The sequence below is a fragment of the Pinus tabuliformis genome, chromosome 6, assembly GCF_031772625.1.
Source record: "Pinus tabuliformis cultivar Carrire ecotype Pingquan chromosome 6, CPIR1, whole genome shotgun sequence".
In the NCBI taxonomy this organism is placed as follows: domain Eukaryota; kingdom Viridiplantae; phylum Streptophyta; class Pinopsida; order Pinales; family Pinaceae; genus Pinus; species Pinus tabuliformis.
In genome coordinates, this window is record NC_142292.1 from 1,839,310,686 (window position 1) to 1,839,326,226 (window position 15,541).

At 38.5% G+C, this 15,541-nt stretch overlaps 1 protein-coding gene across 1 annotated transcript in view; it reads left to right on the plus strand.

The window, feature by feature from the left end:
- The first annotated feature begins 3,685 nt into the window (after positions 1 to 3,685).
- Positions 3,686 to 15,541, plus strand: part of LOC149266361 (small ribosomal subunit biogenesis GTPase RsgA 1, mitochondrial-like) — an 88,969-nt gene continuing 77,113 nt past the window's right edge. The window contains exons 1-2 of the mRNA XM_089430442.1: positions 3,686 to 5,252; positions 13,647 to 13,862. Of these exons, the coding sequence (XP_089286568.1) occupies positions 4,068 to 5,252; positions 13,647 to 13,862 (1,401 nt within the window). The 5' untranslated portion in view covers positions 3,686 to 4,067. The remainder of the gene's footprint in view (positions 5,253 to 13,646; positions 13,863 to 15,541) is intronic.

Below are 15,541 nucleotides of genomic sequence, written 5' to 3' on the forward strand. Positions count from 1 at the left end.
TAGTCGCGTATATGGTGTACGCGTGTTGCGTAAGGGATATCTGCGTATATACGCTTGTTTATGTGTATACAGACGCGTATATGGAGATCTGAAGGAAATCAGCAGGGACAGATGTTGGTTGCAGAAAGTCTGATATAGGTCTGACAGAGATCATCTGGCACAGGTTCAGGGGGAGCAGATAATCTTCCAATGATGCATTGTTGGCATTATCTTAAAGCTTTTGGTTCTAGTTCACATTTGGTGTTGATTTCAGGAGGAACAAAGGCGAAAGGAGAACAGAAGGATCTCTTGGTTGCTGATCTGAATGGTGATTATCAGATGCTGCTAGTGACTTTCATAAGTCTTGGTCTAGTTATTTCGTCTCTATGTCATATATCTCTTTTATGGTGTCAAGGTCATGTAACGGCCTATTTTGGTTTCCCCACTATGCCTGGGATGATTGATGCAATATGATTGGTTGTCATATGTAAACTTTTGATGTATCCCCACTTGGTTGGGTGGATGAGTCAATTTTTGTATATCCTCACTTAGTTGAGAGATGGATGTATGTATGAGTATTTGGTGATAGGAAGGTCTTTTATGATGTATAGAGTCATGTTCTTCTTGAAGAACATCTTTTGCAGATCTTGCCTACAGTCAGGAAGAGCATGTACAACACACTTCAGCGGTACAGAGATTCAGCATGTACTCAGGGGGAGCATGGACAGATTGGTACACCTTGGCATATACAAAAGGGGAGACTATTCAGAGATTTCAGCAGGTACTCAGGGGGAGTATGGACAGTGGAATGATTCAGCAAAGGAAGAGAATATCTTGGTCCACCCTTTGCCCTTGATGTCAAAGGGGGAGAGTGATTTGGTGTTGTTGCCATCAAGTCCAAAGGGGGAGATTGTTGGCATTATGATGCATGTGTTGTACTTGATGGCAACCCTCTCATAGAAGAATATCTCACTTATGTATAACTGGGTGAATCTTCAGAAGAGATATCAGATGTGACTGGTGGAGGACAACTCAAAGGAATCAGATGATGAATCTTCGGAAGAGATATCAGATGTGACTGATGGAGGACAGCTCAAAGGAATCAGATGATAGTTCTAAGTGTGACAAGTTAGCTTTGCCACACTTGGTGAATCTTCAGAAGAGATATCAGATGTGACTGGTGGAGGACATCTCAAAGGAATCAGATGATGAATCTTCAGAAGAGATATCAGATGTGACTGATGGAGGACAGCTCAAAGGAATCAGATGATAGTTCTAAGTGTGACAAGTTAGCTTTGCCATCAAGTCCAAAGGGGGAGATTGTTGGCATTATGAAATAAGTGTTGTCCTTGATGGCAAACCTCACTGATGACAAATCATAGTACAGAAGGTCAGCAGCAAGGAATTGATGATCAGACTATAAGAAGAAGAGAAAGTTCATACACGCAGGTTCGTTAAGCCCAAGTCGCGTGTACACGCAGGTTGGCTTCAGCAAAAGCGCGTGTATGTGGAAAAGTACCTTTGGTCCATGGCGGTTATTCCTTGGAAGTTGTGCCTATGGTTTTGGACCTTGGCGTCTCGGCGGACGTGTTGATCCCTAGTTTTGAAGTTGATGGTATTGGATTTCTATGGTTTTGGCTCTTGGTATTGAACAAGGCCTAAGGCTATATAAAGGGAAGGAAATCATTAGGCAAGTGCATCTGAAATGTCTTGAATATCTGATGAAGCATTAGATCCAGTATGCAGGGTTATGGGTTGATGATGCATTGCTTGATCTAAGCTAAGGAGAGATCTCACCGGTTGATGGAGAACTAGATCTAAGGAGAGATCGGGATCAAATGGTTTGAAATGATCTATCTTTATGATGCTTATTCTAGATCTACATACTGACGCATGTATTATTCTATAAGTTTTATGAGTATGACTGATGTCTGGTACAGCTGCAAGTTATGAGAAATTATTTTTAGATCTGTACGCGGGTTGTCTTTGGTAAAAGCGCGTATACACGCCGGTTTGATTCATCGAAGTAGCGTATACATTGTAAAGCTTGATATTTGAAGTTGCAGATGGATCTGATGGTTATTACAGAGTTCTGTGTCTGCTCTGTGTTCTGGTGACTGTTGTTAACAGGGTTTCAGTGATTCAGGGTTTGATGATTGTTTTGAGCTTCAATGATAGTTGTGGGTCCAGTATGAAAATTGGATGAAAAGTGGCCTTTCAGATTATGCATTGTGCTTCAGTGTATCCAGTCTGAAAATTTATGAAATGTGGTACCTGGAGGTGAGAAGATTGTAGGCAAGCACCTACGTACTAGTATCTAAGCTAGTACAAAAGCTAAAGGAGATCTTTGGAGCATTGTAGCAGGTAGCAGCCTGCGTACTAGTAAATGGATCGGCTAGTACAAGAGCAAAGGGGGTTGTAGCTCCCGTACTGGTATAAGACTGCACCAGTACAAATATTGTAAAAAGGATTTTCTTATTAAGAAGAAGATTGAGATGACTTGCAGCAGGTGGTTTTCACCCACATTGGGTTTCCACCTTATATCTTTGTGTTCATGTGTGTGGCTCTTGTGTGATGTTCTGTTCTGTTATTCTGCACCTGTTTACTGTTAATATGCTTAATAATGATCTGATGCATTTACTGAAGATTAAGCTAACTGAATTATAAGATCTTTGGATATACGCGAGTTTCATTAGACACAGTAGCGTGTACACGCGGGTTCACTTAATTGAAGTAGCGTATATGTTTCTAAGTATGAAATTGAAAAGTTTGATTGATCTGATAATACTGATTCACCCCCCCCCCCCTCTCAGTATTATTTCCAACAGCAATGTTGATTAGGTGACTAGTAAAAGAGGCTAAGACACTTAAAAATTCTAAGGTTGCATGTGCAACCTCTTTCTCAACTAACTCTAGCAAAAACAGGTCTACATCTTAATTTTTACTTGCATATTTTGCGCCATTTGATACCAAAAATCTTGCTTATTTGTTGAATATGACATTAGGATGATATTAACATCTAATTAAAGTAAGTTAGTTGTGGAAGGGAGTTTTTTACTATTGGCCTTTGATTCTCAAGAGATGATGCTTCCCTAATCTAGAAGCTCAAGAGTGAATTATGAGACAAAATCTTCATTTATTTAATTATGATTTATATGTTTTTATTGATCAACTAATACAAAAGGGGATTTGAATCGACAATTTTTTTTTTGCAAGGAGTGCCTTAACAATATCCTCATTTACCATCAATTCAAAACTTCGTGGGCCATTTATATGTTTTTTTTTAATAGTGGGAAAACCTATTATAACTCAGGTATTGAGGACAACCTTCACTGACTACTATCTCGAATGCAAACAGACTCACCACCGTTATTTAAGGAAAACTACACCACTTGAAATTACTCGCTAGTGATCCGTAAGAGGCAGATTTTCACTCATGCCAGATACCTCTGAGCCTTGAGCTATTAACATGTTTCCTTATATCCAAAAAAAATAAGCTTTTAACCAAATATAAACAACTTTAAGACATTTATGAAACAAAATAAATTTCAAATGAAATTCATAATTATCATTTTATTGTTAAATCACAAAAACCAAAACACCATAAGCAAAACGGATAACACCAACGGAATTTAGTGGAAAACTCCAACCTCAACAACGTTATTCACGTGGCTTTGGTTATCGATGTGTTTTGTAATTAGTTTCTAATCAACAACAGCAAAGCTTTACCGGATGGATATTACATAAAGAATACAAATGCGAGTTCGATAATGTTCAAACAAATAAACAAATTGTATTTCTGGCGGCCTCTGATATATCAGCACGTCCAGTTGGGTTCAACCATCATGCAAACATTCTTTCAAACGACTCAAAGGAATTTGGGAGTGACACAGTTGATAGGTTCAGGGAAGTCTCCAACAGGTTTATGTGGAGGAGCCTAATGAAAGAAAAAGATGGCATGGCATGGCATGCACTTACACCCAGGCTGGAGATGAGCTTTATCTTCCAAAGCCCAAAAGGTATTATCTAAATTGCTGCAGTCCTGCAACAGTTCTTGATGTCTATGTGAAAATTTATTTCTCTGCATTATGCGGGTTGATATTTCACTATTTGCCATCCGCTCTAAAATGAGCGTTAATCAATCCTACAATGGTGTTCTTCACCGCCCAACTCCATTCTTCCAGAAATCTTCGCAACCCAATTTCAACAGAACATTTAGTCCAGAATTAGGACTACACCCATTTAGTAAACTGTTACCTTCCATGTTTGATCAGAGGCACACTGTATGTTTGTCCAGAATTTTGGCTACCAGACATGGGTCAAGCCCTAGGAGAGTTCAACCTGATAAAAATTGGTTCAAAGCCAAGGATTCTGTCAAGAAAACTGGCTTTTCATCCAATGAAATGTCAACTGTATCTGATCAAATTGTTGATGAAGAGGATGTGCTATTAACAGAGAAGCAGGCGATTGGGTTGGTTGTAGCTGCCCAGGCTAATTTTATGAGAGTCATCGTGGAGAAGGCAGGAGATGAGGAAGCTAAACAGGAGACTGATGGTAATGAAAGTCATTCAGGAGAGTTTGGATTACTAAAGGATGATTACCTGCATGGAACTCACAATCTTGGGAACTTTGAGGGAGTGGAGGCAGGGGTCGAGGTGGGTTCGGCTGAAAATTCTGAAGTGAGTAGTAGTAGCAATGGGCAAACTGTGAATGTCAGTAACGGATACAGTCGAATGCCGTTGGCAGTGTCGTCTGTAGGAGTAGAGAGGCCATCTGCGGCTTTAGGGGAGAATGGGAATTTATCTTCAGGTGCAAGCAGAGAAGGTGGGGCTACAATGGCTGCTGGCCCAGACTGTCGTAGAAGAGATGATGTCGGCAATGATATGACATCTTCTAGTCTTGTTCATCAGAATATGCAGGATGTCACATGTGAAAATTCTGAAGAGTCTTTGGACAGGAAAGCTGGAACAGAGCTTCTATGCGTGGTGAGAGCTGTGCTTAAGAAAATTAAGAGGAGAGTTCTAGTTGGGGACAACGTCTTGGTTGGTGGAGTTGATTGGGTAGACAAGAGAGGCATGATAGAAGATGTATTTGAGCGGAATTCAGAGCTTACGGATCCTCCAGTTGCTAATGTTGATCATTTGGTTGTGCTTTTCTCCATGGAGCAGCCCAAGTTAGAGCCCTCTAGTTTGACCAGATTCTTGGTGGAGGCTGAGTCTACAGAGATTCCCTTTACATTGGTTTTGAACAAGTTGGATCTTGTACAAGAAGAGGTGCGTCTGCATTTATACTTGCCATTTGAATTTGCTTGTTTTCTTGTTCATCTTTAAACTTCCTTTGGCACTCGCCTCATCTCCGGGACATATTGTAATAAAATTGAGAATGACATTAATTGGTCACATTGACGTGGGAAAATGTCTTTGAGGGTTTGAAACCAGGTATGAGTAATGAAAGTGTTTTGATTAAACCCCTTGATGACTTTAGCATTGTTGCAGGTTGTTCAATGGTTTGCTGATGCATTAAATATTTGAAAAAATTAAACAATAATTGTATCTGATGAATAGTATATCATTGTAGTCAAGAATTTAGGAAAGTTTGACTAATTCTGAAAATTTAAGTTCGCAAATCTTTATATTTATGGAGTCTTCTTTTCAACTTTTTCTTTTGACCTGAAACACAATACCATATTACGTGGTCATAGTTTATAGATTCCAATATTAAAAGGTGTTAAATGACAAAATTAATAATGGGGTGGATAAAGCGTTTTGCCTCAATAGAAGTATCTATGATGCTATTCAATTCATCTTGAACAAAATGGTTGCAAGAATCCCTGGTTATAGGGATTTTAGGATGTGATCACATTAAATCGGGTTAGATAAAATATGAAGGTGAAGTTGCCATATAAGGTGTGTTCTCACCTAAATGCATTTAAACATGCAACTAACATGAGATAAGTCAAAAGGTGCACATGATATTTGGAATACCCACATGCACAATAACCTAGGGAGTAAAATAACATAGTAAAATACTACGAACCTAAGTAAACCTAAGATAAAGATGTAAATACACCAAAATTCCTCCTATTATGCAACATATGGAAGTGTAAGAGAGAGGCCAAACCTTTGATATGGTTCTTGAAAAGGAGGCCATGTTAAGTAAAAAATCTAGCGGGCCTAGTGCAAAGCCTCACTAGGCTACCTTGGACATATGGCATAATGGAGATTAACTACCATTATCACCTCAATGGCCTTTTTCTTGCTATTTACTGGTGGATGTTATCCTCACAAGGGAGGCTTCCCTAACAAGGATATGAGGGTATTTACCTAGGGCAAATGAATCTCTAAGGGACTTGTGAATAATATCACCCAACAACATTTTCAATAAGGGCTCAAGGGCATTAATGTTTCATGGTTATGGAGGAAGGTATTGACAAGATGATTTGAAATGGATCAGTGTATTTACCTCCCCATTTTGGGATGCTTTTGGTCCCCAAAAGCTTCTACTAAATGAGTTGAGGAAATTTTTCTCCACCTTCTCTCTGGTGTACCATTTAACCTTGTTTAGAATCTATCCTTTCAACTCAATCTTCCAAAGGTCATGCTTCCCTTGTCTTGTAGTTTTGGACCTTTTTCTGCAAAACTGTATCCTTTGTCAACTCTACTTGAGAATTTGGTGTTAAATCCTCTATAGAAGGTAGGTCCTGTTCCTATTTTTTGATCTAGCATGGAAGAATCATAGAGTTTCAAATTCTCCACATTCACCACTAAGTAAATGTGCATGTATGGGGGTAGACAAAGTCTATAGGCATTATCTACCACCTTCTCTAGTATCTCAAAGGGATCATATCGTATAGCTCTTGTTATGAACTTTGCACCTTTTAGATTAGAAACCAATAATTATAGTCCTCTTAAAGGGGGAAACCTCTTTTTACAATGAATACAATGTTCAAGACAATATTTGATGATTTTAATACTAGGTCTCTTTGGTGTATATATAGGAGACGAAGGGTACAATTATAATAAAATGGGACCATGAGGGATTATGTCCAACATAACAATATAACAATAGAAATGTGATCACTCAATATGCACCATCCTCCGGTGCCATAACTTGCACGTCTCTACTGCTGGTGGTACTAGTGTGAGTGCTACCGATGTGCTACTCACCAATGCTCATGTCAACTGAAAACTGAACCTCAATAGTTTCCCAGAGCAGACTCCAATCACTTTGGCCGAAGTGATGGAAGCTCCCCTGGGATGCGTCAACGCCTGCCCTCTTGAGAAAGTAACGTCAAACCCCTTCTCCTCCATAGTAGACACTGAAATCAAGTTCTTCTTCATCCTCGGAACATACAAAACATCCATGACCTTCAAAGGAGGCAAAGACTCCCTCTCAAAGGTCACAGTTCCCACACCAACAACTCTCACAGTGCGGTCATCTCCTAGTACAATCTCAATATCAAGTGCCCTCTCTGCAAGCTCTGAAAAGAACTCTCGTGCACCTGTCATATGGCGGGAAGCCCCGCTGTCTATGTACCACACATCGGATGATGTACTCCTACTAGATGTAGAAGTAATAAATGCAAATTCTTTGTCAAACTATGAAGCAAACTGTTCCACCTTTGTTGAAGCTACAGTACCCTTCTTCCCCTTGTTCTTCCTCTTAGGACACGTAGCAGCGTAGTGTCCCATTTTCTGACATGCTCAACATTTGACTTTGGACATATCCATATATTTCTTCTTCTTCTTCTCCTTTCCCTTAGCCCCATCTGATGAGACCCCTTTCTTGGCCTTCCCTTTGTTCTTCCCCTTGGTTGTCAAGGGTACATCCTCCTCATATGCTATCTTCACCCCACAACTGCCAGTCTTCTGTATCTCATGCTGCACACAATCATCCCAGAATTTGTCCCAATTGGGAAGATTCTCCCTAGAGGTAACAACATCTCCAAAGACCTCCCAAGACTTAGAAAGTCCTGCTACAACTATCCTGACTAACTCTGTTGGTGCAACTGCCTCACCGATAGTAGTCAAGTCATCACGTGCTTGTTTGACCCTGCCAAGATAATGAACTACACTTTCAGCCTTTGTCATCCTGATGTTCTTCAATTGTTCTTTGAGTACCATCTTCCTGCTCTTATTGGTACTCTGATAGAGAGTGGCTAGAGCTGTCCACATCTGATATGCATATGTGTTTCCTATCACCCGAGGAACCACATGATCCTTCAAACTGTCCATCAAAATCCTTTTTGCTTTTGCTTTATTTTTTTGTGAATTCAACGAGTTCATCTGCAGCAGTAGGAGGTACAACCACTTGCCTCACTATGTCCTAAATTGCTCCCTCCTCAAACGCTGTCTGAATTCTGTCCTTCCAAACGACATAGTTGGATATCCCATCCAGTCTGTTCTCTATCCTTAAGAACATGGCCATGACTGCTATCCAAAATTTACAAAACCAAGAAAATGGAGAAATGAACTTTCCAACACACCTTGCTGTTCCAAAAGTTCAGTCTATGTGAAATTTCACCTTGCTGTCCCAAAAGTTCAGTTTGTGTGAAATTCACCTTGCTGTCCCAAAATATCAGTTTGCTGTCCAAAAATCCAATTTGTTGTCCAAACCACTGTTTGCTGTCCCAAACTATTGTCTGCTGTTCAAACTACAATATTAAGCTGGTAGCTCTAATACCATGTTGAAATTTGATGACTAAAAAGTTTCCTGCAATCCCAACCTGGTTTTAATTTCACTTTATCACTTCCATTCAGTTAAATGCCCTTTCCCATAAACATACATTCAACATTTAGAATTATGGAAATGAAATTTTTAGATTAAAACACATGGGACTGTCAACACATGCTGAAAATAAATATGGACATAAACAGACCAGCAACACACATAAAAATACAAACAGATTTTTGGTCAACTTAGATCTGGGCAAAACCCCTTCAATCTCCTCCTGGGAAAACCTGTTAGAGGGCTCTTCAAATTTATTTATCTTTCAAATTCAGGGAAAATACATTTGCAGACAAAAAAAAACAACGAAATACAACTTATCTCTTCAGCCCAAAACTCCTTGAAAACTGTGCCCATTTTGCCTCGATTTCCATGCCCACTTGAAGCTGAAAATATTTTATCGTACGGATACAGACTGTACTGTACAAATTCCATACGGACTGTACAAATACAGACTGTATTGTACGGATTCTGTATGGACTGTACGGATTTCCATACCGCTGTACGGACTGTACACATTTTTCAATTTTTTTTTACAAAAACTTCTCTCGAACAGCTTGCAGCTCACAACATTAAATGTTGTTCTTACTGTACCTTCTGCTGTATTCTATGCCTTGATTTCCATGCCCATCTTTGCCCATAAATCACTCCAACTTGTTGCAACAAATTTATCCTTCAAAACTTTTCTCCAGCTCTCAGCCTCCTTTCTCGAATCTTCTCATGAAGAATGAATGCAGTCTCTCTTTTCTTTTCCCCCTTTTGTTTTCCTAAATGACTTTTGGGCAACCCTAAGATCTAATGGCTCAGATTCATTTAGATCAAGGGATGAGAATAAATGTGCATTTCCCTAGGTAGAGACTAACCCATGGGAAACCACTTGTCCAAGGTACATTAAAAATCAACATTCTCTCTCTCTCTCACATGTGCGGCTAGGAGGACTGCTTTTCTGGGCTAAAATAGAACCAAAATTTCAGACTGTTGACCACTGTTGATTTGACTGCGTTTTGGAAGCCAAATTTTGCTCTCTTGAGGCCACATTGATTGGCACAAAAATCGAGGTGTTTGGGGCTATTTGGCCTCCGTTGATCGTAGGGCTGTTTGACCATAGGGTTGACAATTGTTTGACTGAGTTTGACCAGAATTGTTGGGCTGTTTTGGGTTGACTTTGGCATTTGCTGGAGGTCGAATTGGATTGCCTTTGACCGAATTTCAAAGGAGTTGTTTTGTTGCTGATTTGACCAACACTGACTTTCTGGTTAGGGTTGAAGTTTGATTGCAATTGACTACAGAATTTGATAAGGCTGATTTGACTTTGCATTGGGATAGTCTATTGACTTTTGTACTCTCTCTCTCTGCTAAACTATTGAATAATAATAAGAAGATTTGATCAAAGGGTTTTCCCCGCATTGGGGTTTTTCACTAGCATTTGCTACATCTGGTGTTCACTTGTCTTGGCTTGTCTTCTGCATTTGTTTTTATGTTCTATTTGCATTTACTGTCAATGTGATTAATAGTTGATGTGATTGCTACTGGAAATAATTGGAAATTGTTATTGGGTTGCTAAGGAACATTGAAGTAAATTGTGCTAAGCATAGAACATACCATTGTTATCTAAAATTAACAAAGATACATGCGCTAATAGATAATCCAACCATTGGCTATGGAACAATAATACTCAATAATAAATCAATTAAGTAGTAAAAATTATTCAACACATACCATGAATCATCAAGAGAGAGACACCCCGAATTGAAACCCCAAAAGTTTTTATTAAAAAAACCTCTAGTAGAGCTTAGCTCAGTGCATCGAATGATATTTTGATGAGTGCATCATACCATGAGGAGCTCAATAGCTTCCTTACAAAGAAAAAATGAGGGGATCGAACCCCTCCAAGTGGAAAATAACGGCTAGTTCTTTGATCCATGGCTTGATCCTCGTCAAAACAATTTGATCCCTTGATCTTCTTGAAAAAATTCGATCCATTTAGTTGATGGAGAAAAAATCTTTGATCCCAGTCAAAATTTGAATTTTATTCCTTGATTTTGAGGAAAAATTCGAGTTCCACCTTAAACCCCTTTTTTCTTAGTTTAAAAAATAATATTTTGAACTTTTACCCTCAAAAAATCTTCTTTGACTTAACCACCATGGTCCAAAGGGTTAATTTTTCATAAAAATTTTGATTTTTCCCTTGATGACCCCAGAAAATTAATTCTTTTTTGACCCATGAATTTTTGATAATTTTCCACTTGGAGAGAACTTAATATCTCTCAAATTAAATTTTCGACTCAATTTAATTAATTTTTTGGATATTTTTTTTTTTTTGCCAGAAAAATTAATTAAAAGACTCTAGAGGGGAATAAATATTTTTCCAACCCTCTAAGTGGGTATAAAAAAATAATTTATCCATGGTCTCTGATTATGAGTAACCATGCACTAAATTATTCCTAGACACTTACATCAAAACATTAGATTAAACACTTGTAGAAGGGGAATTTACAAATTACACAACCCCTTGGATTTAACCAAATTCTACGACACATGACACATGATCCAGTATGAAAAATACATTGAATCGATAACACTAGGACTCACCTAAGATCTTGTCAATGAGCTCCATCCTAGCTTTGGGGTATATTTGGGAGAAAAACTTTGCCAATTATTCGTGTTTACAAACACACATAATCAACACACATAATTTGGGGAGGTTAAAAAACTCCCTAGGATGAAACCTTTTTAGAAGAATCATAGGCTTACCTAAGTGTTGTTACATGGCTTAATAGTCATATTATAATCAGTTACAGTAATTTTGTAGAATTTGGTATTACAATGATAAAATTGACTTGAATTTTTTTGATCCATTGCTTTATACTCTACTTCTCAGTCTATTGACATGTACATGGTCAACAAGACTAATGTGGACCCAAATGGGGAAAGTGTGAAAAGGGCTTGTAATGGGTGGAGGGGAGTGAGATATATGGTATCAGGAAGTGGGACCATGTAGCAAAAATTAGGGTTTCCCATGTAGTGCCACTCCTAAAGTTAGTTGCCAATAGAGGAGATCCCATAGGACTAGGATACAAAATTAACCCCCAAGTTGAGGTAAGAGAACAAGAGTATAGCCAAAGGCCATGCTTTCCACCGAATCCCCTCACTAATCCTTACCCAAATGTGCCCAAGAAAAGCAAGCATAAACACCCAATTACACAATGAAAAATCATACCTTTGGGGTTGGAAGGCCCACCTTCTAACATACGATCATAACAGATGAGCGCGGGCACACAATGACTGGCTCAGGTGGCGGAGAATAGAAACACATCAAGCTATCATGTGGCTGCTGCCTGCCAGCTGAAGGCAAATTTAGAAGAAAATTTTCTCCTATAGGGGTTGCTCATTGGTGGTGGGTAGCACACCCCATAATCCATACCAAATGCACAAAGACAAACAAGCATAAGCACCTGATTGCAAAATGATTAAAGTACCTTTTGAGTGGAAGCCCACCTTTGTCCATGTGCTCATGCTGGATGGGTGAGAAGCATATGGCTGTTGCAAGTGGTGGAGATATGATGGCATATCATCAACGAGTGGTGGCTGTTAGGGGCTGCTGGTTATGTGGCCGACTGGCTGGCTGTCAAGAATAGGAGAAATGTTTTCTCCTATGGGGTTACCCATTTGGGTGGGTAACACACTTAATATGAAGCAATAAACAAATGTGCCTCATATGAGTTGGACACCAAAATCATCAAATGAATGAGATAAGGATGGTGTGGGAAGCATCTCTGTGAACTATCTGTGAAGATCTGGGGGCATCAATTGTGGAACTGCTCTCTGTGATCAAGATCACAGGAGAAAAGAATCTCCTCTAGTGGCTCCTAGATGTGAGGGAGTAACACATATCATGGTAAACACGTGATATGGTGGAGGGAATAATAAATGCTAAATATTATTAATAATGCTACAACAATTATACCACAAGTTAGCCTGAGGTAGGCTACCCATGTACAGAATACATTTACCACTCACCTATACCATTTCATGTTACATAATGGCGCTGTAATGTGATTATGGTGGTCGAACTACTTTATTACTCTTTAACATTAGTTCTTACACTTTAATGAAATGTTATTACTAACATGGTCACATTGTTATATAATATTAACATTAATATTGGATTTGGATGTTTGCTTCTCTGATATAAATAAGTGTCCAATAGAGAGAAATCATTGTGCACTGAAACATGTGCAATTATAAACCATTGTATTTGTAGAATCAACTTTCCTTACAAGTACTTGTAGTCGAGAGTTCTCTGTCTTCTAACTCTTTGACTTCTAAAACCGTTTTTGTATAAGAGATACAAATAATTCCTTTTTCAGAAATTCCTAAGTGATAAAGTATGTAGTATTGGATACCATATAGTTCATCAGCTTCAAAGACTGATTTTTTAACAAATAATGTCTTGTAACAAAAATTCTAAACCAAATTTTGTTTTCTTAACCTTTTTCTATCTTGAACTTTTTGCAATAAATCATCTCTTATTTGTCGTTTGGTACAAACACAAGTCTATCTAAAAATAATAAAATATAAAGCCATCTCAGGAACTAGTACTCACACAGTTGCCTCTCTTAATTTTCTATGGTTCTAAGCTGATGTGTAACTAAAGGTATGATGTGAGAAGCTAAGTAATAGTCACTGCATAGCCTGCAATTAAGATGTGGCCTTGTCATTATCGGGAATCCAAACAAATTATTACGTATTTGTAGCTTATTCTATAAGACTGTTTATATTTGTCATTTCTCTAAAGCTTCAATTTTATGATATTATTGTCTTATTAATATGTTATACAAGTATGCTCATCTAAAATTATTTAACTCTTTTCTCATGTATTCTAACATAGCCATTTGTTGTTGATATATGACATTTACTATTGATATTTGCATTAATAGGTTTTGCATAAATGGAGAGACAGAGTAAGGACTTGGGGTTATGAGACTCTCTTTTGCAGTGCCGATACAAACGCTGGATTGACAGCTATTGCTGAAGTTTTAGAGAACTGCACATCTGTAGTGGTCGGTCCTAGTGGAGTAGGGAAGTCTAGTTTGATCAATGCATTGCGTCGTGGTCTAGATATTCCTAGTGACATGGACATTTTCACAGGACAGGTAACTTTGTTATTATCTTTGTTATTTATCATGTATTGGGCCACTTAGTTTCCGATTTTGCCATTTTGTTCCTTTGGAATATCCATTGTTATGTGCCGGAAGGGTACCATATGACTACTCCCTTTTTCCTAAGGAAAAAACCTCATGGGATCCCCACCTCTTATCTGGAATATCCATATTAAAGGAAGCTCAACAGCTAGCCACAATAACAGCTGGTAACTCAGCGAGACTCAGCTGGACGTGAATCTCAGCAGGACTAGAATTGGTGACCTCATGGTGACCTCTGCCTTGAGACAGTTGTTAGAAACAATTGGGCTAATCCACTGGGCTAACAAGATAACTGCTTATGCTATCTCAAGATATTTTTTTCTTGGTTTTTGATAAAATCTGAATTCTTGTCAAATTTTCTTGGGTGAGTACTTAAAAGTCTCTGATATTTGTTCTGTCATCGACCCAATGCAGTGATGAACACCAATTTTCTTATTGATCTCTAGTTTAATGACTTAGAACTTTTTACTTTGTTTAGTTTTGAATTCAAAAATAATCATTTGGTATTTACATGCATCTATGCTCCAGATATGAGCAAGGTTATGTCTATATGGTATCATTGTTATGTGTTGTAAAATGTTTTTTTTCACTATATAAGCAAGGTTATATGCATCATCTTCGTGTTATGCTGTAAAATATCTGGCTATGGTTTCTTTTCAATTTTTGTTTAGTCCATCTCATAATTCTTGTAGAACATGTAGCATAATCTCTTTATATAATAAAAAATAAGTGCTTCACAAAAAGAAACCCATTGATGAATCACAATAGTTCCTTTCTTTAGTTATACCATGTATCGAGTCCCTTCTTTTAGCGTATTGTGAAAATTCTCATAGTATCTGTTAAAATTGGCAACTAGGGCCAAATTCCACCTTAGGACAGCTCATATGATGGAGATGATTATTGCATTGGATTCCTCTTTTCGAGAGGTCCAATTTGTTGATTTTGGGTAGCATAGGATGTGCACTAGCCCCAAAATTTTGTGGAGGAGCTAGAACACATGAGATCTCCAAGACCCAGAAATCGTTTGGTGAAATTCCACCTGGATTATGTTTTATTAAAATAATTAATATTTTAATGGGGTTCCTAAGTCTAAACTTAGGAAAATAAAAATATTAATGGGTATTAATGAAAATATGGGTGAGAAGATTCTAAGTGATGAAGATCAAGTCTAATTTAATCTTAGTAGTTGATTAGGGACTTAATCTTGGTCTTTATTCATCAACAGGAAAAGTATAAGAGGAGGCTTGAGGGTCAGTTGGAGACACACTTGAGAGATCAATCAGTTCGATTTTTCTGGAGCAGGGTTTGCTGAGAAAATCGAACAAGTGATCTGTTGTAATGAGAGGCGCAGTCGTAGAGAGTGGGATCGGAAGGGAGTTCCGAGCCAATGAGTACTAGGCAGAGAGGCAGCAATAGCATCAGAGAGGCAGTGCAGAGGCCTACGCAGCCCAGGAAGGGGCTCACGCAGAGCTGATGCAGGCCAAGAGGGTTCTTGTAGTGGCAGTGCGAGATAACTGAGGGAAGTTCGAGATTTTGCTGGGAGTTCGATGTTCTGAGCCGGGAGGGCTGAAGTCGAAGCTTTTGAGGGCAAAATCGATCTAGCAAAGAAGTGACGCAGTCTCCCAGAGGCA